We start from the raw sequence: 26,301 nt of genomic DNA on the forward strand, positions 1-26,301 counted from the left end.
GAAATGGTTGAACTTTGATGAAGAGTGTGCAAAGTTCAAAGCACAGGGATGGGCCCTTCGAGCAAGGTGGGCACATTGGATGTGACAGAGCCATTGGGGACCTCACCCCCAACCCCCAGGTCCACAACCGCCCCTACCCAGTGGAGGCACCTCTGGGGAGCCTGGCCTGGGCACTGCCATTCCAGGGGCGAGCAGCGCTCTCAGCCCAGGGGTCCCAAGTCCCAGCCCACCACCTCCACTCTCCTCCTTCCTCCAGGAGGTCCCAAATAGACACCAGGAGCATCCCCTGATGGGGGTGTGGTTGAGATAAAGAATGTCAGAGACACAGCACAAGGGTGAGCTCAGTGACATCAGAGATGAGTAAAGATGAGAACTGTCTTCCCAGCCCTAGCTGGCCACCATTCAGAATAACAAAAACCTGCCAGAGGAAATCTGGAAATCTGAGCTGAGCTGGGGATGGGGGAGGGCGGGGGCTCTGCCACAGCCTCCCTCATAGGCTTTCCCTTCTAGGTGCACAGAGCAAAGACCTAGAAGCTGTCAGTGACTACCCACATCCCATCGCTCAGCAAATCCTATCTGTTCCACCTCTGAAATATTAATATGCCCAGAATCCCACATCTCCTCACCTCCACTATCTCCCCCAGTCCGGCCACCATGCCTCCCACATCTGGTCGATCTCAGTCATCTCTTTACCCAACTGACGGCCTTCACCTTTGCCCCCCATAGTCCGTCAAGACTGGGGGTGGGTCCTAAGTCAGCTCATTGTCCCTGTTCTGCTCAGAGCCTCCAGGGGCTCCTGCCTCGCCAAGAATAAAAGCCAAAGGTGCACGGCAGCCCACTTTATGTAGGTCTGTATAATACACACATACGTATATGCTCTTCTTTACGAGACAGAATAAAATAGAAAGTAACAAGTGTGCATTGCCCATGGTGAGGGCAATTACCATTTACCGGAACTTTTGTTCTAACCATGTATGTAATATATAATGTATGATGTTAACATATGTTGTGTTATTAAATGCATATAATGGATTTTACATGTTTAGAATACATATTAGGGGGCGCCTGGGTGGCTCAGTTGTTAAGCATCTATCTTTGGCTCAGGTCATGATCCCAGGGTCCTGGGATCGAGCCCCATATTGGGCTCCTTGCTCTGCAGGAAGCCTGCTTCTCCCTCTCCACTCCCCCTGCTTGTGTTTCCTCTCTCGCTGTGTCTTTGTTAAATAAATAAATAAAATCTTAAAAAAATAAAAAGAATACATATTAGGTACGTAGGATACTTTTATAGCTGTTGTTTTTCTTCATGAAAAGTAATACACGGTAAGAAGTACCAGACCGCACGGTACCTATTAAGGGTGTTTGGTGATTTTCATTCCAATGATGCACACACACAACATATACTATACAATGCTATGTTACATAAAAATATTTTTATATTGTTATATACTATGGCACATGATGCATGAATTATGCCCTATTTTTAATACACACATCAAGTGTGAACTGTAAATTACATAGATCCGTATATGGCGTAAACTCAGCTTCTCACTGTGGCTTGCCGCCATGGGTTGAGATGGAGACTTCTTTATTTTCTTTTAAGATCTTATTTATTTATTTGAGAGGGAGGGAGAGAGAGAGAAGAGAAGCAGAGGGAGAGGGACAAGCAGACTCCAAGGTGAGTCTGAGATCTCATGCCTCTGAGATCGTGGCCTGAGCCGAAATCAAGTCGGAAGCTTAACCGACTGAGCCACCCAGACACCCAGTGGACTTGAGATCCGTGTGTATCAGGGTCCCAGCCGAGTCTTTGGCGAATGACACCTGCAGGTGGGAAGGGAAGGAAGCAGAGCTGGGTCTGGAGTAGTTGAGGCGAGATAAAGTTGCCAGTCCTCTGTGGTGCCCAGAGCTAGGAGGAACCTCCAGAGCTGGGCCAACTGAGGCAAGGGTGCTGGTCTTCGTTCCCCTGACTCCCCTTATTATATTCCAGAGGACAGTAAACTCTTTACTCCTGAACTCTGCCATTGGATCAGTCCTTTACGACTTTCCTGCCCATCTCTTGCTCTAGGGGTCAGCCCTTATCTCATTCCTGGCCGATTCCCAGCTACTGTAATGGGGCCAGGCATGCAGTACGTGCTCAGTAAATATTTGTCTGTAAAGAGTAGGTGAAAGGTGCTCCCTCAATTCTCCTTTGGGCACGCTTCCCTCCCTTCTGTCCATTGAGGTTGGGGGCCCAGGCCTGGCCCCTCAAGAGTCACAGTAGCTAGTGCCCAGGACCGGCCATATGGGCCCATGAATCAGGCACAGGCTTACTGAAGCCCACTTTCTCTAGCAGTGGTTTTCTCCAGGCAAGGGGCTGTCTGACTGGGAAACCAACAGAGGCAGAGGGGACAATGGAGCCGAGCCAGAGATGGGAGAGGCAGAGAGCCCTCAAGACATTGAGGCTTCTGTGAGCCAGTGTAAATGGGAAATGGATTTCTGCCCCCCCCCCCCTCCATCAGTCCTGAATCCCGTCTGGATTCAATGAGGCAATTTTTCCCCAAATCACCGCAGGGCACACAGGTTAACGTTGTAAAAGCAAAGTCTGGATATGCTCGTCCCCCTGCTGGACAGGGGACGCCACAAGGCAGGGTTGTGGCTGTCTGGCTCACTGCTGGGACCCTAGCGTGACAGAGAGCAGGGCGGGGGACATGGTGGACACCTGAAAGCTTCCTGAATGAAAGGAGTCGGAAGACGTTTTTTTAAGGTTGTAACAGGGGTTTTTTGAAGATTAAAAAAAAAAAATACATCAACTTGAAGACAAGCACCCCCATTTATGAATTTATTCTACCCCTCTCCCCAAGTCACAAATATATACAAAACTTCAGCTAGTAGGAAACTAGAGTAATGAAGCATGCTCCCGTCTCAGCCTCGTGCATCAAGAGGGGATTCCTTGCATTCCCACACACCCTGATCCCACCCAGTGCACAAAGCCGACATCCCACAATGTCTGGCCACACGGAAGGACACGCAGAGCTGAGTTCTGAGGTCTGAGTCTCGGAGACGGGACAGTAATGGCGCATCAGGGTAAAGACCGGCGTAGGCGTATGGGGCTTGGGCTCTGGTACAGACTGTCCATCTCTGGTCCCACTCCTGCTTCTTTCCTGCCTGTGTGTCCTTGGGCAGGTGACCCCCCCTTTCCGTGCCTCCATTTTCCCATGAATGCAATGAAGAAAATATTGGTAAGGGCCACTATCTATGGCCATCATGGGAGTGGGGAGCACATCACAGTCACTGACCTCCCCCAACCTGTGCTCTAGAGATGGGTCAGTGTCCCAGGGCACCCCCAGGAGTAGCCATGGAAACCGGGCCCTGAGCCCGCTCACCTGGCTCCGTCCCTCACCCCATCCTCACAGTGCTCACTCTCTCTGAATCTTCTTCTCATTTACCCACTCAGGTCACTTCCGATTGTAAAGACACCTCCACCCAGAAGCCACCTCCTCAGCTCCCACTATAATCAGTTTCTCCCCTTCATCTAGAAGACGAAGATGATCTTTCAGGACCCCAGTTTCTTGGGTTTCTGTCTGGGTAGAAGTTGTGTCCAGAGCCCCCCGGCCCGGGCCCCCTTGCCCCACACACCCTGGCAGAGAGGTGAGGGAGGAAGGAGTTGAGAGAAAGCTGGCCCCTCCCGCTTCATCTCGAGCTGCTGGAACCCAGCCCAGGTAGAATGGATCTTGGATCTGACCCTGCTCACTAAATGCTAAGATTTCAGGTGTGGTCTGCGGCTGTTTGGAACGGAAATTGAGCCCCCCCACCCCCACTCCCAATGCTGCCTCTGGGAAATGCCTTGGGTCTCTGTGGAGATCCCTAACCACCCTTCCTCCCCAGTAACCGGCTCCCTGCTCCCCTCTCCCCTACCGGGGCTCTCTAGCACCTGCACCCCTTCTTCTCCCATCGCCCTCACTGAGCCCCACCCCCCACCCTGCTCTGATTACTTCACCACCTTGGTAAGCCAGTCCCTCACGGGCTTCGTGGCCTTGGGCAAGTCCCTTTGCTTCCCCTGGGTCTCAGAGAAAGAGTTCATAGGATCGCTGCTCATGCACACACATCGGCTTCTCTCATTTTAACAAGACCTGCCCCCATTTTGAAGATCCCTGTGTCCTCAGACACATCCTAAAGTTGTCTTCCTCACTCTGGGGCTCTTTCATTAGGGCAACATAACACAGACCTCCCGCGTCAGTGAGGTTCCCGGGAGAGGCACCCAGTGGTAAAGGCTGGTTTCTGGATTGTTCCTATCATCCCTGTGAGGAAGGCCACGTGTCCCGTGGGGTTGGCAAGAGTCCCAGCGTCCTCTTTGGGGCGGGGAGGTATAGTGGGTTGGATGGTGGCTCCCCCAAAGATATGTCCACACAGTAACCCATGGAACTGTGGTCGTGAGCGTATCTGGGAAGAAAAACCCAACTCTGTAAACTAAGTTAAGGACCCTGAAGTGAAATCACCCTAGGTTTGGGGGAAGGGGGCTAAATCCAAAGACAAGTGCCTTTGTAAGAGACTCGAGAGAAGGCCACGTGAAGAAGGAAGCAGAGACTGGAGCTCTGCAGCCACCAGCCAAGGAATGCCTGAAGTGCCCAAAAGTCAGGAGAGGCAAGGAAGGATGGCCCCCCAGGGCCCTCGGACGGAGCGCTGACAGAGCATGGCCCTGCTGAGACTCTGGCTTCAGATCTCTGCCTCCAGAACTGTGAGAGAACACATTTCAGTGGTTTTAGGCCATCAAGTTTGTGATCATGGTTATGGTAGCCCTAGGAAACTCAGAAAGACAAACGGGTGGCCTAGTCTAGTGGGATGGAGGTGGGGCCGAGGGCTCTGGAGGCATGAGGGGGCCAGTGCGTGAAGGGGGACGGCCGGACCAGTCCAGAGCCCCAGCGGGAGAAGGGCAAGGGCACAGAGGTCAGCAGATCTGGATGGCACAGGAGAAATATGATGATGACATTGTGTCGGGAGAGGCCACGGAAGAGGGCATGTCAGGAAAGGCTGAGGGACTTGGAGGACAGCTCAACAGGGGGCCGGGGCTGGATTTAGCCTTAGACAGGAGTCATTTTTCCACCACAAAGGGGTGTTGGGGGGATCTTTTGGTATCTCCCACTTGGGGTCACAGCAGGGTACCTCAGCTCCCATTAAGGGGGGAAGACAGAGCATTCAGCGGATCAGCTGCAGGCCAGGAGCCCCCGTTTGCCCCTCAAAGAGAGCGGCCAAAATCCAGCTAGAGCCCACCTTAGACGCCGGGGACAGAAGTGCACGAACCACGCTGCATTTCTTTACAATGGTCTGTGCTGACCCACCAAGGGGGAGGGGTGTCCCAGTGACAAGGATGAGTGTCCCAGGGAAGGGTGTCACAGACATGGGGGTGGGGGTGGGAATGGGGTCACAGCTTGATTCAGCTTAAGTCCGGTTCCTTTTTCCTCCTGCCCGAAGCCTGTTGTCCTCCTGGCTGGGACCGCACAGGTCCATGTGCTTCAGGGCTGTACCGATGAGTCAGGGCTGGAGGGCGATTCGGGGGGACGGCTTCACCGCTGGGGCCTGGCCCCCGTGGAAGGTCCCGCGGGCCAGGAGGGGCTGACTGAATCCAAGTTCCATCAAGATCCTGGGGGTTTCCGCAGGGCTAGCGCAGGTGGGGGCAGTACGGGGAGAAGGCCACATCGGGGCACACACAACCACGGCCAAGTTCATGCTTGCGCGGACTCCTGCACCTTGCACGCGGATGCCGCCTGGGGTGTGGCCGGCGGGTCCGGGGCGCAGAGCTGGGCGCGCACCTCCCGCATCTGCGCCTGTAGCTCCTCCAGGGCGCTGTGTGCCGGCGCCGCCTGCACCTGCGCCTGCAGGGCCTCCAGCGCCAGCGCCAGGCGGCCCACCTCGTCCTGCATCGCGTCCCAGGCCGCACGCTGCTCCTCCTCCTTGTGCCGCTGCTGCGCCTGGTGGCGCCAGTATTCCAGCACCAGGCAACCGCCACCCACGATGAAGATGGTGGCCTCGCCCAGCAGCTCGGCGCCCAACTCGGCCGCGGCCTCCTCGTTCAGCGGCTTGATCACCGTGCCCCGGAAGCCCATGATGCGCATCTTGGTCCGCATCTCCACCCAGTGGTACACTGCGGGGGAAGAGAGGGGTCAGGTCTGTGTGCCAGGAGCCCCCGACAGCCCCCCCACCCCTCTGCATTTGGGATATCCAGGCTGGAGCACTGGGGACACCACCGCCAGAACTGGGAGGAGGCGGGATCACCTTAAACAAGACCACACAGGCCTAGCCCAGGGATGTTGAGTCAGTGGCCTGGGGTGGCCGGCCCCAGGAAATTGAGGTGGTCCTCAATTTCCCAGAGGATTCTGCCAAGCAGCCGGGAATCAGAAACCCTGCCCAGGAAGGGAAGTCCTCAGCCTGTTGGGGGGGGCGGGGGCGGAGATGGGGCATGGGGCAGAAACGCCCTTGCAGGGTTACAAGGAGCTCCCAGGACACAAAGTCCTTGGAAGGTAAAGGCTCAAGGGCAGACGCTGCTCTTCCCCTCAAGCCCCCAGCGGGATTGCCAAGCAGCAGTCATCCAACCCACTTCTCAGGAGAAAGGCAGAACCCCCCCCACCCAATTTCTTTCCAAAGCTTCCCCAAATTCATAGGGCTGCAGGGTAGAGGGTCCTCCTGGCTCCAAAGAAAGGGCCCCCGCAATGCAGGAACGCATGCGAAGCAACCATGAACGGGGCTAACCGAGCCTCTCTGCAAGTCTGGTGGCTCCCATCCCCGATTTTCACCAACCCTGAGGAGGGAGGGAACCGTCCCGTGAGCTCTTTGCCGTGAGGTGTGGGGCACGTACCTTGCACGAGGCTCACGAGCTCACTGCGGCTGCTGCAACCAAAGCTCTCTTGCCTAGCTGCTCCTTTGTGCAGGGAGATGCTCGGCATCTGAGTCTTAAAAACCAAGGCAGAGCTGATGCCGGCCCCTGACTCCCTCCTGCAGTAATTCTCATCCATCCAGGATACACGGAACTGCGGTCTAGTTCCCGTGGAGATTCAGGTCCAACATAATAGCACTTCACTTCTAACGTTTTGCAATCATCAACGTAAATGCATAACATATGAACTGTTTTACGTGAATTGTGCGCTAGTGATTTTGAAAATCCAGAGACTCCAGAGAATAAGGACACTTACAATCTTATGGTCCCCGGAAGTGAAGCACAAATTAAAATTTGGACGGCTGCACCTATTGTGGTTGCTGACACACACTTTATTAGACAGAATTCTGTAAGGGAAGCGTGAATAGAAGTTCAAGGACAAAAGTTCAAGGAACAATATGAAATTTCTGACTGTAAGAGAACAGCTTGTTCATTTAACCCCCCCAAACCAAGAGCAGTGGGCGCCAAATTACAAGGGTTATGCGGATTGCATTCCATGCTTTGAAGGAAGGATGGCGCCAACTCGGAAAACATCAATATTCATGACACATCAGAAATTATATCCTCTGCGTCTACTTGAATTCATGGAGAAGTCTTAGCTGTCACCTTGAAAATGCACTAGAGGATATATAACTTCTCACTGTTTTAAAAGGGTGGGGCGGCGGGAATGTTTGACGAGCTCTGCCTGGAGCCAGCGGGGGGATCTGAGGAGCATTCCCAGGGTCCCCCCAAAACTGCCGCCGCTGATGTCGCTGTTCCGCTAGTTATTTTATTTATTTTTTTTAAGAATTTTATTTATTTATTTGACAGAGAGAGATCACAAGTAGGCAGAGAGGCAGGCAGAGAGAGGAAGGGAAGCAGGCCCCTGCTGAGCAGAGAGCCCGATGTGGGACTCGATCCCAGGACCCTGAGATCATGACCTGAGCCGAAGGCAGTGGCTTAACCCACTGAGCCACCCAGGCGCCCTGTTCCGCTAGTTGTTACAGAGGCCCTGGTGCAGTGGGGTTCCTGGGGTCTGGGCTGTGCAAACCTCTCCCATACTGAGGTCCCTAGCTTCAGGCCAAGATGGGGTTGGCCTGGAGCTCTGTCACCTACTGCCATGACAACCCACTTCAGGCTGCCCCTGTAAAACGGGGAGGTGATGACCACACACCAGCCCTGGGGTGCCGGGCCTTTTGCTGTCACATGATCCTGTCGGGACCACAAGGCAGAGTGGCGGGAGAGCGGTGAGGAGAGACAGTGCCAGCTTCTACTGCCCACCCCCCATCCCAGCATCCCACTGTGGACAGAGCAGGAGCCGGGTCAGTGGTCGAGCCTGGGTATGCAAAAGGGAGTGGGTACGCGGGGTGCGGGCACACACGCAGGCACAGGAAGTGAAGTTCAAGAGCGTGTGTGTGAGAGAAGGCTTTCAGAGCAGGGGCCGATGGCAGTCTCGGATCTGGGGCTCAGGTCCGTGTGGGAATGGGGGGTTGGCAAGAAGGGGTAGCCATGAGGAGCCAGGACAGGACAAGACAGGACAGCACCCGACCTGGGCATCCAACAGGTCCCCAGATGTCTCCCAGATACCTCCCCCTCACTGTGTCCAGACCTGACCCTGGATCCCCACCCCCAACAGACACTTGCTCCTCCTCCTGGGTCCATCCTGTCACCAGGCCAGAGACCTGGGACTCAGGTATTTCCCACCCCCACAGCCTCTCAGCCACGTGTCTCCTCCATCTCCTGAAGTCTCTCCCACACCCCATCCGCTAATCCAAGTCTCCTGACCTGAGCTCCCTATTCAGGAACGTCGGTCCCTCCTGACATTCTGTGTCTTCCCTTCAGAGCACCTGTTACAACTGGGACCAATCTGGTCATCCAGGCACTTGCCTGCACTCTGCGCCGGCCCGTGAGCCCGAGGGCAGGGCCCAGTGCTGTCCCAATCACTGCGTGTCCCCTGCCAGCAGTAGGCCAGGCACACAGGCGATCCCCAGTATATCCTGTTGAAAGTGTCAGCAGGTCCCCACCCCAGCCTCCCGCCCCTGTCCCTGCACTGTGCTAGAAGCTGGTTCAAACACAACCAAAGCACAAAAACCCGCCATTCTTTTCATTAACAAAATTAACACACTGCATGAAAAATCAACTACTCAAGCTATAAGCTTAAAAGTCAGAGGCCCCATCCTCAGGTCCACCCCAACGGCCCCTTGAATCTTGCCCTAACTGGCCTTCTTTCCTCCTAGCATCATGACCCTGACATTTGATAGTAAGTGTAGGCCGCTCGCCTCTGAGTTTTTCACCTGGAAATTTGCTGCTTTTTTACACGTTTTCTATTGAGCCCCCAGCCCTGGTATAAAAGACGAGCTCTCTGTCCCCACGCAGCCTCCCCATTTTCACAGATGATGTTTACACATTTCTCGTACTATTCTCTTGTCACTGTCTCCTTCCGAGCGCTCCTCCCCTCCCCCATCCCTAGGCCAGATCATTCTTCCACATTACCCAGGTCTGGTCCACAGGTTGTTTGGTGGCTAGAGTAAGGCCCCTTGTACTCTGTGTAATATTTGTAAAAAATTTAAAATAAAGAGCACATATAGTGTGACGATGATGGACACACTACCCGGTGCATTGTGACTGTCACGAAGGGGGCCGCCTATGGGAGAGGGCTCGGCAGCAAAGTCAGGTGGTGTCTTTATCCTACGTTCCATCACGCCACGGATCCACCATGTGTCAGTCGGCTCTCAGCTGAACAACGATTTTCTAGAATTTGATCTACCCTCACATGATATTGCTAAAACCACAGGTCCTGTCCCAGTAATGGGTCATGCCATCCATTTCAGACCAGTATTAAAAATATGATCAAGAGGGGCACCTGGGTAATTTAGTGGGTTAAGCCTCTGCCTTCGGCTTAGGTCATAGTCTCAGGGTCCTGGGATCGAGCCCCACATCGGGCTCTCTGCTCAGTGGGGAGTCTGCTTCCCCCTCTCTCTCTGCCTGCCCCTTGGCCCACTTGTGATCTCTGTCTGTCAAATAAATAAATAAAATCTTTAAAAAAATATATATATCTATGATCAAGAATATAAGAGAAACCATCAGATGGCCCTTGAGGGCATCAAGCTAAGAGAAATAAGTCTAAGGAAGTCCAATACCATATAATCTCACTTATATGTGGAATGAAACAACAAAGCCAAGCTCACAGATACGATAAAAAAAAACAAAACAAAACAAAAAAGAAACTCTAGAATGTAACAGAAGCATCAAAGACAACCTTTAGTCAGGACACGTATGGTTTCCCAAAACTTTTGTTCTTGTGTTGTGTGTGACTGCATGTGTAACTGGAACCCAGGCAAAAGGCTGAAAGTCACTGTCCTAGACTTTGACTGGAATTCCAGTGACTCTACAGATACTTTCCTGGATAGCAGCCTCTCCCCAATATTGAGTCTTTCAATCCACAACCCACGAATGTAATATCTGATTTCCACTTAGCCTCTAATTTTCTCTGCAAGTCTCGAGGCTCTTGATCTTAGGGTTGTGAGTTCGAGCCCCATGTTGGGTGCAGAAATTACTTAAATTTAAAAAATAATAAAATAGGGGCGCCTGGGTGGCTCAGTGGGTTAAGCCGCTGCCTTCGGCTCAGGTCATGATCTCAGGGTCCTGGGATCGAGTCCCGCATCGGGCTCTCTGCTCAGCAGGGAGCCTGCTTCCCTCTCTCTCTCTCTCTCTGCCTGCCTCTCCATCTACTTGTGATTTCTCTCTGTCAAATAAATAAATAAAATCTTTAAAAAAATAATAATAATAATAAAATAATTCTTCTTTGCAAGTTTCTTTGATTATATTTATTCCTAGGTATTGATTTTTTTAAAATGTTATTATTCATGGTATTTTAAATTCTACTTTAAGGGTACCTGGGTGGCTCAGTCAGTTAAGCATCTGACTTCAGGTCAGGTCATGATCTCAGGGTCCTGGGATCGAGCCCTGCATCATACTCCTGCTCAACGGACAGCCTGCTTCTCTCTCTGCCTCTGCACCTTCCCCTAGTCATGCTCTCTCTCTCTTTCAAATAAATAAATAACTTTTTTAAAATAAAAATCTTCAAAAAAAAATAAATTCCACTTTCAATTTGGTGGCAGCTGGCCTACAGAAATACAACTGAGTTACGTAAATGTTTTTTTTTTAACCAATGACTTCAGTAAATTCATTCTTTTTTCCTTTTCAATGAAAAATAACTTACATAAAATACACAACTAGCAAGTGTAGAGCGGAATGATTTTTTAAGAAAACTCTTTAAGATTTTATTTTAAAATAATCTCTACACTCAATGTGGGGCTCAAACACTCCCAACATTGCTACATTCCACCTACCTGAGCATCACCCTGATTAGGATCTAGAACATTCCTGTACTCCAAAGGGCTTCCTATCCTTAAGCCCTCTTCCAGTCAGTACCCTCCCAAACCACCATCTGACCTCCCCCATAGATATACATATACGCTCCAAGTCCTATTCTGACTTCTTCGTAGTAAATCATTTGTGTTCCCTGTTCTGTCCTCGTTTGCTCAGCGTTACATCTGAGATCGCGCGAGTTGCTGTGGGTTTTCGTAGCTGCCTTTTATCGCGGAGTGGTCATTCATTGTGTGGATGGACCCATGGGGCCCATGCTCTCCCCGTGGGCATTTAGGGAGCCTAGAGCAGCACTTTTCCCAGCATTGAGACAGCTGAGTCACAGGACACTGCCTCACCCCGGAGACAGAAAACGGGGAGGCAGGGCTCTTTATCCATCAGCTGCTTTACTCACAGAGCCTGGGAGAGTGGCCAGGGCAGGGGGACCTTTCAGCTGGGGTTGACACAGGGACGTGAAAAGGACCACAGCTCACTGTTTGACTTTAGTGGGTTCCTTCATTGCTGCCTCCCAGGTAAGTTCTAGAGAATTCAAGAGGCCTGTTTTGTTTTGTTTTGTTTTGTTTGATTCATACAGTAGGTTTCATTAGCTCTCTATTTTCTCTCATCATGACTGGAATTGCAACGGATGCTCTTGAGGTCGTCAATAAATAAAAAAGTAGAGAAAAGGCTTCTTACAAAATGAAGTAAAATGTTGGTAATGAATAAATAAAGTTTAATAAGGTGGAGACAGACCAGCTCATTCAATACCAGACAAATTAAAGTACATGGCTCTCTTTTTCTTTTTTAAAGATGTACTCATTCTTTTGAGAGAGAGAGAGCACGAGCAGGAGAGGCAGAGGGAGAGAAGCTCCAGCAGACTCTTCGCAGAGCACGGGCCGGACGCAGGGCTCAACTTCCCGACCCTGAGGTCACAACCCGAGCCAATACCAAGAGTCGGACCCTCAACCGACTGCGGCACCCAGGTGCCCCCATAGCTCTTTTGTTAAGTGCGTTTAGTACGCACAAAGCAGAATGCTATTTTTATCATCTGATCGCAGAAAATATGAGTTCACTTTCTGTAGCCTCAAATTGTGTGATATCTTTAGAAGACATAAATCTAAATTCTTGAAGGAAATATTTTGATTTAGTTCAGTCTAATTTAAGCTGATATATAATTATAGAGCAGGCGAAATGACTTTTTTCCCCTATTTCACCCATTCCCTACCCTTCACTTCTCCTTTGGTAACCATCAGTTTGTTCTCTACGGTTAAGACTGAGGAGCTGCTTTTTTAGCAAGAGGTGTGTGTGTGCGTGCATGTGTGTGTGTGTGCTTTCACTTCTCAGTTGAGAAATGAGATGCAAAAAATGTCCCATTGAGTTCAGCTCCATGACTTTTTACACTTGTACACACCAGGGGTTCTCAGCTGGGGGCAATTTTGCTCCCTGGTCCCTCCCAGTAGCCCTCCACAAGTTTTGACAACCAAACGTATATCCCGACATTGCCAATGTCCAAGGGAAGGAGGGAACCAAGGGTTTTTTTCCCATATGGTTATGCAACTGCGCCATTTACTGAATGACCATCCTTCCCCCACTGAGGTGCAGTGCTACCTTTATCGGAAAGCCACTTACGTGGAGGTCTAATTTTAGACAGTCTATCCTGTCCTATTGGTCTAGTTGTCTCTCCTTGCACCAACACTCCTCTGTGTTAATGACATCAGCTTTAAAACTAAGTCCTGGAGCACCTGGGTGCCTCAGTGGGTTAAAGCCTCTGCCTTCGGCTCAGGTCATGATCTCAGGGTCCTGGGATCGAGCCCCATATCCGGCTCTCTGCACAGCAGTGAGCCTGCTTCCCCCCCACCCTGCCTGCCTCTCTGCCTACTTGTGATCTCTGTCTGTCAAATAAATAAATAAATAAATAAAATCTTTTAAAAAACAAAAAATAAAAAAAATAAAGTTAAGTCTTTAGGTCTGTTTGTGTGAATCTTCCAACTTGGTTCTTCCTTGAGATCTTCTATTCTAGGATCTCTAAATGTCTTACACATTTTAGAATCAACTTATTCCTGACAACAAAAAGGCATGTGCGGATGTTTACTGGGGTTACACCAAATATAGAGTTCAGTTTGTGGAGCCTTAATAACATCACTGAGTCTGCCAGTCCATGAACAGGGTAATATCTGATTGGTTGTTGTTGTTGTTACTGTTTAAGACTTTCTTCCTAAGTCATCTCTACATCCAGTGTGGGGCTTGAACTCACAACCCTGAGACTGCGTCACACGCTACCAATGGAGCCAGCCAGCTGCCTCTTTATCTGTTTTCTACAAGGATTTTTTAATTCCTCTCAGCCGTATTTTAGGTCATCAGAGTAGAGTTCTCGTATACATCTTTTGTCAAACTTATTTCTATATATTTGAAGACTTTTGGTGCTATTGTGAATGGTATTTTAGAACCCACTGTCCTATTGTTAGTTTGCAGCTTATCGAAATACAATTGATTTCTGTATATTCATCTCGTATCCAGCGATCTTTCCAAAAACCATCTATTTATTTTAATGGCTTGTTTTTAGGCTCTTTGGCTTATTTATGTACATAGTCCTATCATCAGCCAGAAACCAGTTTTACTTCTTTTTCAATGTGTATGCTTTTAATTAGGTTTTGGGGGTTTTGTTGTTGTTGTTGTTGTTGTTTAAGTAAACTCTGTTCCCAACATGGGGCTTGAACTCATGACCCTAACATCAAGGCTCTATGAACTAAGCCAGCCAGGTGCCCCTTAATTAGTTTTTCTCAATTAGCTTTTTTTTAATTTTTCATTTTCTGGGGGGGGGGGTGTGTGTGTGTACCTTTTCATAGTAGCTACAACCTCCAATTTATATTGACGAGAAGAGGTGAAACTTGTCATATTCCAAATGTCAGGGAAAGTGTTCTTTTTTTTTTTTTTAAAGCTTTTATTTTTTTAAGTGATCTCTATACCCAACATGGGGCTCAAACTCACATCGCAAGATCAAGAGTCACAAGCTCTAGTGACCGAGCCAGCCAGGCGCCCTGAAAAGTTTTCATTTTAATCTTTAAGTATAAATATGGTGTTAACTGAACGACTTTGATAAAATAAGCTTTGTCAGATTAAGGAAGTTCCTCTCCGTTCCTAGTTTTTGGAGCACTTTTATCATGAGTAGGTGCTGATTTTATCAAACGCTTTTCCTGTATAATATGATCATATGGTTTCTCTCATTTCTCCCATTCCTAAGGTGAATCACATTGATTGCTTTTCAAATAAATGCAAACCCACATTGCAGTCTTGGAATAAATCTCACTAGATCATGACTTGTTATTCTAACATATTGCTGGCTTCTGCTTGCTAATATTTTTGTTCAGGATATCGGAACCCATGTTTGCAAGAGATTGTGGCCTCAAATTTTCCTTTCTTGTAAGGACTTTGTTGGGTTTTTGCCATCAGTATTCTACTAGACTCATTAAACAAGTGTTTTCACTTTTCCTATTACTTAGAAGAGTTTAGATAATGGTATTGTTTCTTTCTTAAATGTTTAGAAGAATTTACCAGGAAAGCCATCTGGGCCTATAGTTTTCTTTTCTTTAAAAAATTATTTATTTTGGAGAGTGCATGCACACAGGCTGGGTGACAGGCATGTGGAGAGAATCTTAGGCAGACTTGTTGCTGAGCATGGAGCCCAACACGGGGCTCAATCTTCCCACCCTGAGATCATGACCGGAGCCAAAATCAAGAGTCAGATTCTTAACCAAGTGAACCACTCAGTCACCTAGGGCTTGTAGTTTTCTTTACGGGAAGATCTTTCATTATTGATTCAATGTCTCTAACAGATACAGAACTATTTAGATTCTTTTTTTTTTTTTAATTTTATTCATTTATTTGACGGAGATCACAAGTAGGCAGAGAGGCAGGCAGAGAGAGAGGAGGAAGCAGGCTCCCCGAGGAGCAGAGAGTCCGATGTGGGGCTCGATCCAGCATTCCGGGATCATGACCTGAGCCGAAGGCAGAGGCTTTAACCAACTGAGCCACCCAGGCACCCCTATATTTTCCTTTTTTTAAAAGATTTTATTTTTAAGTAATCTTTACACCCAATGTGGGGCTCAAACTTACAACCCTGAGATCAATAGTCACTCTACTGAGCCAGCCCGGCACCCCTACTATTCAGATTTTCTATTTCTTCTTGTACCAAGGTTGTTAAATTGTGTTTCCCCAAGGAAACCATCCATTTCCTTTGCATTATCAAATTTATTGACTAAAGTTGATCAGTATCCTTTTGTCATCCTATAGTTAGGATCTTTACTAATGCCTCATTTTTTTTCATTTCTTTTAATGGAAATTTATGTGGTTTTTTTTCCCCCTTGAGTAGTATAAATTTTTTCAAAGGACCATCTTTTGGTTTGGTTGCATTTCTCTACTACTTGTCTGCTAACTCCTAGTTGTACTGCAAGGAGGAAGCTCAAGTGTTTCCCCCTTCCACACTGAGTCAGATGCCCCGTGGGCTCCTACATCTCAGCCCTGATCAATCGGGTGTCCCTGGTGACATCTGTTTACCCCACTGGATCATGGGCTCTGCAACGGCTAGGCTCACCCTTCCATCTCACACCTAAATTAACCTCTGCCAGGGATAACACTTCCCCACTCCTCTTTTCTTAACTCACCCTAATTCATCTTTTAGATCTCAGCTGGAGTGTCCCTTCTTCCTGGAAGCCCTCCCTGATCCTGAGGCCAAGTCAGACACTATCTCTAATGCTTCCAAAGCTCCCTGCGCTGCCCTCATCACAACACTGTTTCTTCTGGGTTAATTATATTTTTAAAATATGATCCCAGACTCTCTTCCTTCTTAAAATAGTTATATAAATATGTTTGAACTAGCCTTATGCATCTTACCAGCCCCCAAAGATTGGTTTCACTGTTTTCAAGTCCCTTGAGGCCCCGGCAAATTCTCCCTGTTCCACGGGTAACTCAGCTGTCACTGCCTGGAAACTGTACTATGAGTCCCTAAAGGGCAGACCGTTTCCCAGAAACACCCAGCCCAGAACCTGGCATCAAGAAGGCACCACGGAATGTTTAATGAATGGACGAACAGCCCATCTTTCCTTGAAGTTTCCTCAAATTCGCTGTATATAATGTCATTATGAGCATCCACATTTTCTCTAAACATTCTTGTCTGTTACCAATTTTATACTTTACTAAAGTTTGCTGTTTAGCCTTCCTCCAAAGAAAAAGAATGCTGCTTTTCCAGAGGGGGAGAGAATGTAACAGGTTGTTTTAGCCCTGGAAAAGGCAATACTCTAACCTGTTAGTCAGCCCTCAGTCACCCAGCTGGGACTTCTAACAATACCCCCACCCCCATCCCTGTGTGCAGCTTTCACTTCCTGCCTGGGTACCCGCTGGCCACGTCCTGCCAGCTGCCCGCTGGCAAAGGAGTGCTCTTCTCTAAGCCTTATTAGTTCATCTTCAAAATGAGGATCCTTCCACCTGCGGGACAGTGCTGCTGAAATAATGAAATGAGATCTACAGAAACCTTCTCAGTTCAGGGCCAGGCTTGATGAAAGAAGCGAAGCTTCTGGAATCTGACAGACCTGGACTCCAATCTTGGCTCTCTCACTTTCAGCATTTGCCAGGGGAGCCTGAGCTCCCCCATCAGTAAACTGGGGGTCAAAATATGCACCTGTGAGGACTGGGAGAATGGCGATGAGAGGCTTAAGTGAGAAATCGCTCCATTTAGTAAATGTGAACCTAGCATCCTCTTCCTGACTCCTGTCTGGAATTTTATTCCTAGAAATATGTCCTACCCGCTGGTCTCAGCTCTGACCTTGGGCTACATAAAAAATAGTTTTCGGTCTCCTCACTGGTCTCCGTGTCCTAGTCTTGTTCCTTTTGATCTGTCCTCCATACCACAAAGTATCCCAGCTCAAGCATCCCCTCCTCCATGAAGCCTGCCCTGACTTCCAGAGCCCTGGGCTCCCCTGCCAAAGCTCTGACCACTCTGGGTAATCACTGTGTGGTGACAAACCTATTGCCCCAACCGGACTGCAAGCCGCATGAGGGCTGGGCTTGGGGCTGACTCGGTCACTGCAGTGTCCCCAGCCTTCAGGGGGGCACAGCACAGGTATTCAAAGAAAGGGCTAATCCGTGAAAGTCCACAGGCGGTAGCCATGGACCCCAGGCATGGCTCCCTCTCACCTGGCTCTACCCATGTCCCACCTGCTTTCCAGCTCATCTGTCCCCTCAACACAAGGAGGCACTGCACAGCACCCACTTCTTTGGGAGGTGTTGGCATCTCTGGGCTCCAGGCCCTCCCCTCTCAGACTGTCCCATCTGCCCATCTGTCTCCTGTGAGAAGCCTTTCCTTGGCCTTAGGGACTACTATGGTACGTCTCAGGACACTGCTGCTCAAGGTCCTCTTCTCATTCAACCATCACAACCACTTCCGGGGGCAACTCAGACCCTCATGACCCCAACTCCAGGGCTTGGATCTTCCTCTTCAGCCCCAGAGCTCCAGGCTCTGGGCACCTCGGATTCGGACTCTCTGAGCCACAGCACGATGGTCGACCAGTCCCCAGGAGTTTTCCAGGGGAAAGGAAGGCTATGTTAACCCATGGAGTCCATCCAGATGAAGTACTTGGCCACAGCTAACCGTTGTGAAAGTGTCTTCCTGAGCGTGGAACTGCAGGTGGCTGGAATGTAGCTCTTTCCTCAGGAAACTGTGCTGTGAAGACAAAGGCTCCTCTTCCTCCACAGTGGGGGCTGGGCGCCCCAGGGGCTGACACGGGCCTCCTCCCCACTGCTGGAGTCTCCTGCACACACATGCTGACTGCCTTGTAAAACGAGGGGAGCGTGTTCCTAACACGGGCTGTCACCCCACTGTGGGCCATGAAGGGTCATTGTGACCACCCTGCCTACAGAGTGTACGTACTGCGGGGTGGCCCGGGTGACGGAAGGACCCCAACAGGGACATGAAGCACAGAACTGCTAACGGGCGTTACTGGTAACAGGAAAGTTAACTGTTTGAGAGAGAAGCGCCTTTTGAAGTATGAGGGAAATAAAAGCACTGAATCCTTATCTTCCGTTTTAGGAGATCAACAGTTAATTAAAAAAAAAAAAAAAAAAAAAGGAAAAATTTAAAAACCAGGAGTGTCAGCACCTCCTTTAGAAATAAAGTGGTCAGGGCACCTGGGTGGGTCAGGCCTTGAGTGTCTGCCTTCAGCTCGCGGCATGAGCCCAGGGTCCTGGAATCGAGCCCCGCGTCGAGCCCCGCGTCGAGCCCCACGTCAGGCTCCCTGCTCTGCAGGAAGCCTGCTTCTCCCTCTGCCCCTCCCCCTGCTTGTGTTCCCTATCTTGAGGTCTCTCTCTCTCTCTCTGTCAAATAAATAAAATCTTAAAAAAACTAACTAACTAAATAAGGTGGTAAATGCGAAAACCAGCCGAAAAGAGTTTAAAGTGGTTACCTGTGGGGAGCAGGAATTGAGGTGGGGAAGGAAATGGCTGCATTTTCTTCTTTTTCTTTTTTTAAAGTTTATTTATTTATGTAATCTCTACACACCCCACATGGGGCCTGAATTCAGGACCTTGAGATCAAGAGTTGCACGCACGCACGCCCTTCAGCCTGAGCCAGACAGGCGCCCCTGCATTTTCCTCTTTTTTTATCATAAATCACAAATGTATTTGACTCTTTAAACTAAGTACTTGTACTCCTTTGACAACATCAGTAATTAATGTAATGTTTAAAACAGAAACACATTTTTAAAAACCTGCCCAAGCCAAAGCATTCCATCCAAAAGCAACAGAATACACATTCCTCATGGGGCGTCTGGCCGGCTCAGTGGGTAGCGCGTGTGACTCTTGATCTCGGGGTTGTGAGTTTGAACCCCACGCTGGGTGTGGAGATTACTTTAAAAATAAAATCTAAAAGAAAAAAAGTACACTTTCTTCTCAAGTGCACATGGAACATTCTCCATCGCATCCACTTCCAGGGTAACTCAGATCCTCCTATGAACCCCAAGATCATACGTTAGGCCACAAACAACTTTACGAAGTCTGAAATTTGGGGTGCCTGGGTAGCTCAGTTGGTTGGACAACTGCCTTTGGCTCAGGTCATGATCCTAGAGTCCTGGGATCAAGTCCCACATCCAGCTCCCTGCTCAGCGGAGAGTCTGCTTCTCCCTCCGACTGCCATCTCCCATCTCATGCTCTCTCTCTCATTCTCTCTTTCAAATAAATAAATAAAATCTTAAAAAAAAAAAAAAAGAGAAGTCTGAAATCGTATCAAGCATCTTTTCTGACCACAGTGGTATAAAACTAGAAATCAGTTACAAGAAGGAAACTGAGAAATTCAAAAATACATCAACATGAAACATGCTACTGAACAACCAGCAAGCCAATGAAGCAATCAGAAAAGAAATGAAATGGGGTGCCTGGGTGGCTCAGTGGGTTAAGCCTCTGCCTTCGGCTCAGGTCATGATCTCAGTGTCCTAGGATCAAGCCATGCATCAGGCTGTCCGCTCGGCGGGGAGCCCGCTTCCTCCTCTCTCTCTCTGCCTGCTTGTGATCTCTCTCTCTGTGTCAAATAAATAAAAGATCCTGGGATCGAGTCCCGCATTGAGCTCTTTGCTCAGTAGGGAGCCTGCTTTCCCTTCTCTCTCTGCCTGCCTCTCTGCCTACTTGTGATCTCTCTCTGTCAAATAAATAAATTAAAAAAAAAAAAAGACAGACATTCCCAGCAATAAATGCCAACAACAAGAAATAAGAAAAGTTTCTTTAAAAAAAAAAAAATTATTTTTAAGTAATCTCCACACCCAACGTAGGGTTTGAACTCACAATCCCGAGATCAAGAGTCAAATACTCCTGTGACTGAACCAGCCAGGGACCTCGAAACAAGAAAAATTTCAAATCAACAACCTAACTTTATACATCAAGGAGACAGAAAAAGTGGAGAGCCCAAAGTTAGCAGAAGGAAGGAAATGACAACGATCGGAGCAAAAATATATGAGATACAGACTAAAAAGGCAATATAAAAGACAAGTAAAACCAAGAGCCAGTTCTTTGAGAAGACAAACACAACTAAAAAAACTTTAGCTAGACTCCCCATGAAAGACAGAAAACAGAAAATCAGACCCGAAAGACAAGACATTACAAATGACACCCCAGAAACACACAGTCTAAGAAACTACTCCAGATAATTATGTGTCGACATATTGGATAACATGAAATGGATAAATTCCTAGAAACATACAACCATCCAACACACAATCATGAAGCAACAGAAAATCTGAATAGAATGATTATCAGTAAGGAGACTGAATCAGGACTCAAAACCTCTCAACAGGGGCGCCTGGGTGGCTCAGTGGGTTAAAGCCTCTGCCTTCGGCTCAGGTCATGATCCCAGGGTCCTGGGATCGAGCCCCACATCAGGCTCTCTGCTCAGCAGGGAGCCTGCTTCCTCCTCTCTCTCGGTCTGCCTCTCTGCCTACTTGTGATCTCTGTCTGTCAAATAAATAAATAAATCTTAAAAAAAAAAAAAAAAAACCTCTCAACAAGCAAAAGGACAAGAAATGGCAAGAGTTGGCAAGGGTGTGGGGAAAAGGGAATCCCTGTGCACTGTTGGTGGAAATGTGAACTGGGGCAGCCACTATAGAAAACAGTACGGAGATTCCGAAAAAAAATAAAAATGAAAATAGAATTACCAAATAATCCAGTGATTCCACTTTTGAGTATTTATCCAAAGAAAAGAAACATACGAATTCTAAAAAATCTATGTGCCCTGTGTTCACTGCAGCATTACTTAAGGTATGGGGGCATCTGGGTGGCTCAATGGGATGAGTCTCTGCCTTTAGCTCGGGCCCTGGGATTAAGCCCTGCATCGGGCTCTCTGCTCAGCAGGGAGCCTGCTTCCCCCTCCCGCTCTGCCTGCCTCTCTGCCTACTTGTGATCTCTGTCAAATAAATGGGTAAAATCTTAAAAAAAAAAATTAGCTAAGGTATGGAAACAACTGAAGTGTCCATCAACAGATGAATGGATGAAGAAAATGTGGTTAAGTGTGTCATATATGGACAATGGAATATGATTCCACCATAAAAGAAGAATGAAATCTTGCCATCTACAACAACACGGATGAACCCTGAGGACATTATCCAAAGTGAAACACAGCAGAGAAAGACATGTACTGTATGATCTTACCTGTAGGCGGAATCTAAAACAAAATCAAGAAAAAAAAAGTTCACAGATATGGAGAACAGACTGGTTCTGGTTGCCAGGAGTAGAGGGCAGGAGGGAGGCCAGTGGGCACAGAGAGTTCAGAGGAACAAACTTCCAGTTATGAAATACACAAGTCTGGGGGTGTCACATACAGCATGGTGACTACAGTTAATAATACTGTTCTGCAAATTTGCAAGCTGCTTAGAGAGCAAATCTTAAAAGTTCTCATGAGAAAAAAGAACATTCTATACCTACACACGGTGATCGGTATTAACTAGACTTACTGTGGAGATAATTTTGCAATACAAGCAAATACCAAATCATGCTCTATACTCGCAACTAATATAATGGTGGATGTCAGTTACACCTCGATATAACACAAAACCAAACAACTTGTCCAAGCCAGAAACATAAACAGTGCATTTGGGTTTCCAGGCCTCTGCCCTGGCCCAGCCGCCTCCCTGATCTCTGGTCCCATCCTCATGCATGTTCCAATTCCGAAGTCACCATATTAAAATGACCATTGGAGGGGCGCCTGGGTGGCTCAGTGGGTTGGGCATCTGCCTTCTGCTCGGGTCGTGATCTTGGGGTCCTGGGATCGAGCCCCACATCGGGCTCCCTACTCGGCAGTGAGCCCACTTCCCCCTCTCTCTGTGCCTGCCTCTCTGCCTACTTGTGATCTCTCTCTGTCGAATAAATAAATAAAATCTTTTAATAAAAATAAATAAATAAACAAACAGACCATCAGATCAAGGTACTCCCCTGCTTAAAAAAAAACCCTTCAATGGCTTCTACTGACTCTAAGATATAAAGTCCAGATTCCTTAAAATGACCTACAGGTCCCATATATATGATCAGCATATCTTCTACTACCAGTCCTTCATATGTGCAGAATTATATTCGATATTCAAAACATTTTTTATGTGTGCTCCCTTGGCCCAGGGCTCAGTTCAGGGGCCTCTCCTCCAGGGAGCCTTCCCTGACCCCTAAGCAAAGTCAGGTACCCCTCTGGGTTCTCTCAGTCTCCAGAGCTGAGTTATGCCCACTTGGGGCCATCACTGTCTAGGGAGGAGTCTGTCTTCTCCCAATAGAGGAGGGACTCTCCTCTGAGTCCCAGGACAGTGGGACAGAGCTGTCTGGGTTGCTGCTGTGTCCCCAGGGATGTCCAGCACAAGACTGGACCCAGAGTGAGCATTCAGAGGGTTCAGGGAAAGAAAAAAAAAAAGAAATGAAGGAAACATACCAAACATTAACTTTTGGTTACCAGTCAGGACTAGCAGTACTAGTATACAGAGTATGCTGTCTTTTTATTTCTTATCTATATTCTAAATTTTTTCTACAATAAACATGCAAAAATGCTCATTGTAAAATCTGGGAACCACAATTCTGATTCTAGGAGTTTATCACTTTCTTTTCTAAGAAAAGAAACAGGGATTTATTATGATTCTTTTTAAAGAAATTTATTTATTTATTTATTTGACAGAGTACGCAGGCACAAGCAGGGGGGAGCAGCAGACGGAGGGAGAGGCAGCGGCAGACTCCCCGCTATGCAGGGAGCCCGACGTGGGGGCGTGAGATCCTGACCTGAGCCAAACCCAGATGCTTATTAACCAACTGAGCCACCCCGGCGCCCCCAGGAAGCATGGATTTATATAAAGTATCGAAAGATACCAGAGAAACATATCCCTGCCCCACACACCCCTGGCCCATTTAGCGGGGAGCTTCCTTCAACATCCAGGCCAGGCACTTGCTCTGCCCTCAGCCCCTAGTGGGGCAGGAACACAATGTAAGCACCAGCCACCTCTGTGGGGCTGACCTACAGGACTGCTGGGACTCCCAAGGAGGGGAGTGGACGGGTGACTTTCACGACAAGAGGTATGTGAGTGGTGACCCAAAGGTCTTATGGCCACAGGACAAGGTCACTGTGAATAATCCTCATTGGGATGATGGGTTCTTGGGATGTTCAGTGGGAAGTACGTCAGCTGGGATGTGAGGGGCCTCCGGATCTCTGTCGGGAAGCTCTCCTGCCGCTAAGTGGGTTGTGTACCAGCACGGCAGTGGGCTCAGCCAGCAGCCAGCATGCTGGGGCCAAGGGCTGCTCCCGCTAGACAGACACTGGTTCTGAACCTCAGGTGGACCCCGGCAGCCAGCCTTCACTCTCCTCTCCCCTGAATCCCCCTGCCTAATGCTGTGGCCACTCTCTGACGGATTACTCTTCATTCTGGCTCAGGTCATGATCTCAGGGTTGTGGAAACAAGCCCCACATCGGGCTCTGTGCTCAACACGGAGTCTGCTTGAGATTCTCTCCCTCTGACCCTCCCCATTCTCCGCTCCAGCTCGCTGGTAAGTAAGTAAAATCTTAAGAAAAGTTTACCGGTTGTACACTTTAAATATACACTTAATAATACACTTACTGCATGTCAGTTCTACCTCAGTGAAGCAATCAAACAGAAAAGAAACAGAAGAGAATAAAACAGAGCCAGATAGACTGAGCTGGCCTGGAAGGAGGAGTCAGAGCTGGCAGGGGGATGAGGAGCAGTTCCCGGAAGGCAGATGAGAGCTGCACTTGACCCTATTTGAGGGCAGCCTCCCAGGGGCTTGGAAAGCCTGGACTTCTGAGGCTGGACTGACCGCTCTGCCTCTCAACTTTCCCGCCTGCACCTGCAACTTGCAGACCCCAGACTGAGGAGCCCCTTGGGCTGCAGATCTGACCATGAGCCCCGCCTATGCGGCTCTCGGCAACCCCAGAGCTGGTCCCCGCCCCCCCCATTAAACAGACAGAAGAGCTGAACTTGAGGGAGGAGGGCAGAGGGGTCCCAGGGCAGCCCAGGAGAGGTGCTCGTGACCCACAAGGATGGCATGTGGGGCTGCTGTGGGCAGCTCCCAGCGGTGCAGTGCACCCCAGATGTCCTCATCATCCCCAAGGACAACACCAAGTCAGAACATGATGGCTGCAGGAAATACAATGGGAAGAACAACAAGGTCCTGGGAAGCATCCTCCCCTCCCGACCTCTCCTCCTCTTTCCTCCTGAGCTTGCCACCACTTCTTTTTTCTTGGTAATTTTAAAATTTTTTTTATAGATTTTATTTATTTATTTGACAGAGAGAGATAGCACAATAGGCAGAGAGGCAGGCCGAGAGAGAAGGGGAAGCAGGCTCCCCGCTGAGCAGAGAGCCCAATGCGGGACTCAATCCCAGGACCCTGAGATCATGACCTCAGCCGAAGGCAGAAGCTTAACCCACTGAGCCACCCAGGCACCCCTCTTGGTAATATTTTAAAAAGATTTATTTACTTATTTGAGAGAGAGAGCGAAGAGTGCACACGAGCAGAAGGGGCAGAGGGAGAGAGAGAATCTCAAGCAGACTCCATGCTTAGTGTGGAGCCCAACACAGGGCTCAATCTCATGACCCTGAGATCATGACCTGAGTTGAGACCAAGAGTTGGATGCTCAACCTACTGCGCAATGAGGATGCCCAGGGTGAGGCCCCAGCTCAAGAGGACTGCCAGGAAGGAGGAGCTGTAGAGAGAAGCTCCTACACTGCACTGGGCTGTGCTCAGCAGCCTAGGGCCTTCAGCTCAGCCTGTGCGCTTGCTAACAAATGTTAGCACGTCTCCTTTGCCACAAAGAACTCTGGGTAAGGGGGCTCCAGAACCACATGCTTCACCTTCCCATCAACACCTACGGATGGATGCTCAAATTGGTGGGCAAAAGCTGGAGGAGAAACAGGGTATCTGCACAGTCTCAAAGTTATCTTCTCCAAGATATTTATTAACTCACAAAGGGAAAAAAGTAATACTGTGGACAAACCTAGCAACCACATGACCAAGGGCAGTACAATCAGAGACAAACTGACACCATGATGTCCTGATGCAGTGCACTGAGGAGGAGGAGGACACAGCATCATTCCTGGGGCATTCCCGCCCAAAGTACAGAAGCTCTTTCCAATCACGAGAAAGCATGAGACAAACTCAAATCGAAGGACAGTCTACAGGGACACTGGGTGGCTCAGTCGATAATAAGCGTCTGCCTTCGGCTCAGGTCATGATCCTGGGATCCTGGGATCGACTCCAGGATCAGGCTCCCTGCTCAGTGGGGAGCCTGCTCCTCCCTCTGCTTACCACTCCCCCCTGCTTGTGCTCTCTCTCTCACTCTGACAAATAAAATAATAAAACAAAACAAAAAAACAAAACTTAATTAATTAAAAAAGAAAACATGAAGGACAGTCTATAAAATAACTAATCAGGACTCTTCAAAAGGGCCAAGTTCTCATAGTGACATTTTTCTGGATGTCTCTTGAAGCAACGGAAATAAAAGCAAAAATAAACTTTTGGAACTAAATCAAAAATAAAAAGCTTCTTCTGGGGGCGTCTGGGTGGCTCAGTGAGTTAAGCCTCTGCCATTGGCTCAGCTCATGGTCCCAGGACCTCCCCAAGAGCGGGGAGCCTGCTTTCCCCCCCCCTCTCTCTGACTGCCTCTCTGCCTACTTGTGAGCTCTGTCAAATAAATGAATAAAATTTTTTAAAAATAATAAAAAATTAAAAAATAAAAAGCATCTGCACAGCAAAGGAGACAGTCAACAAAACTAAAGGGCAACCTATGGAATGGGAGAAGACACTTGCAAATCACATACTGATAAAGGACTAGTATCCAAAATACATAAAGAACTTATACAAGTCAACAGCCAGAACACAGACAATCCAATTCAAAATGGGCAGAAGACATGAATAGACATTCTCCAGAGAAAACATACAGATGGCCACATCTGAAGTGATGGACATATGAAAAGATGCTCAACATCACTTGTCATCAGGAAAATGCAAATCAAAACCACAAGGAGATATCACCTGA

The 26,301-nt window shown here is 48.5% G+C and overlaps 1 protein-coding gene across 3 annotated transcripts in view; it reads right to left on the reverse strand.

The window, feature by feature from the left end:
• Window positions 1–5,274: 5,274 nt before the first annotated feature.
• Window positions 5,275–26,301, reverse strand: part of LOC123392095 (optic atrophy 3 protein) — a 43,113-nt gene continuing 22,086 nt past the window's right edge. For 2 of the 3 annotated variants that reach the window (XM_045079946.1, XM_045079944.1), the window contains exon 2: window positions 5,275–6,115. In XM_045079946.1, the coding sequence (XP_044935881.1) occupies window positions 5,697–6,115 (419 nt within the window). In that variant the 3' untranslated portion in view covers window positions 5,275–5,696. Of the gene's footprint in view, window positions 6,116–6,826; window positions 7,252–26,301 lie in introns of all 3 variants that reach the window. The other variant, XM_045079945.1, reaches the window with a different exon arrangement.

The sequence above is a fragment of the Mustela putorius genome, unplaced genomic scaffold (assembly GCF_011764305.1).
Source record: "Mustela putorius furo isolate JIRA1106 unplaced genomic scaffold, ASM1176430v1.1 tig00000441_pilon_pilon_pilon, whole genome shotgun sequence".
NCBI lineage: Eukaryota > Metazoa > Chordata > Mammalia > Carnivora > Mustelidae > Mustela > Mustela putorius.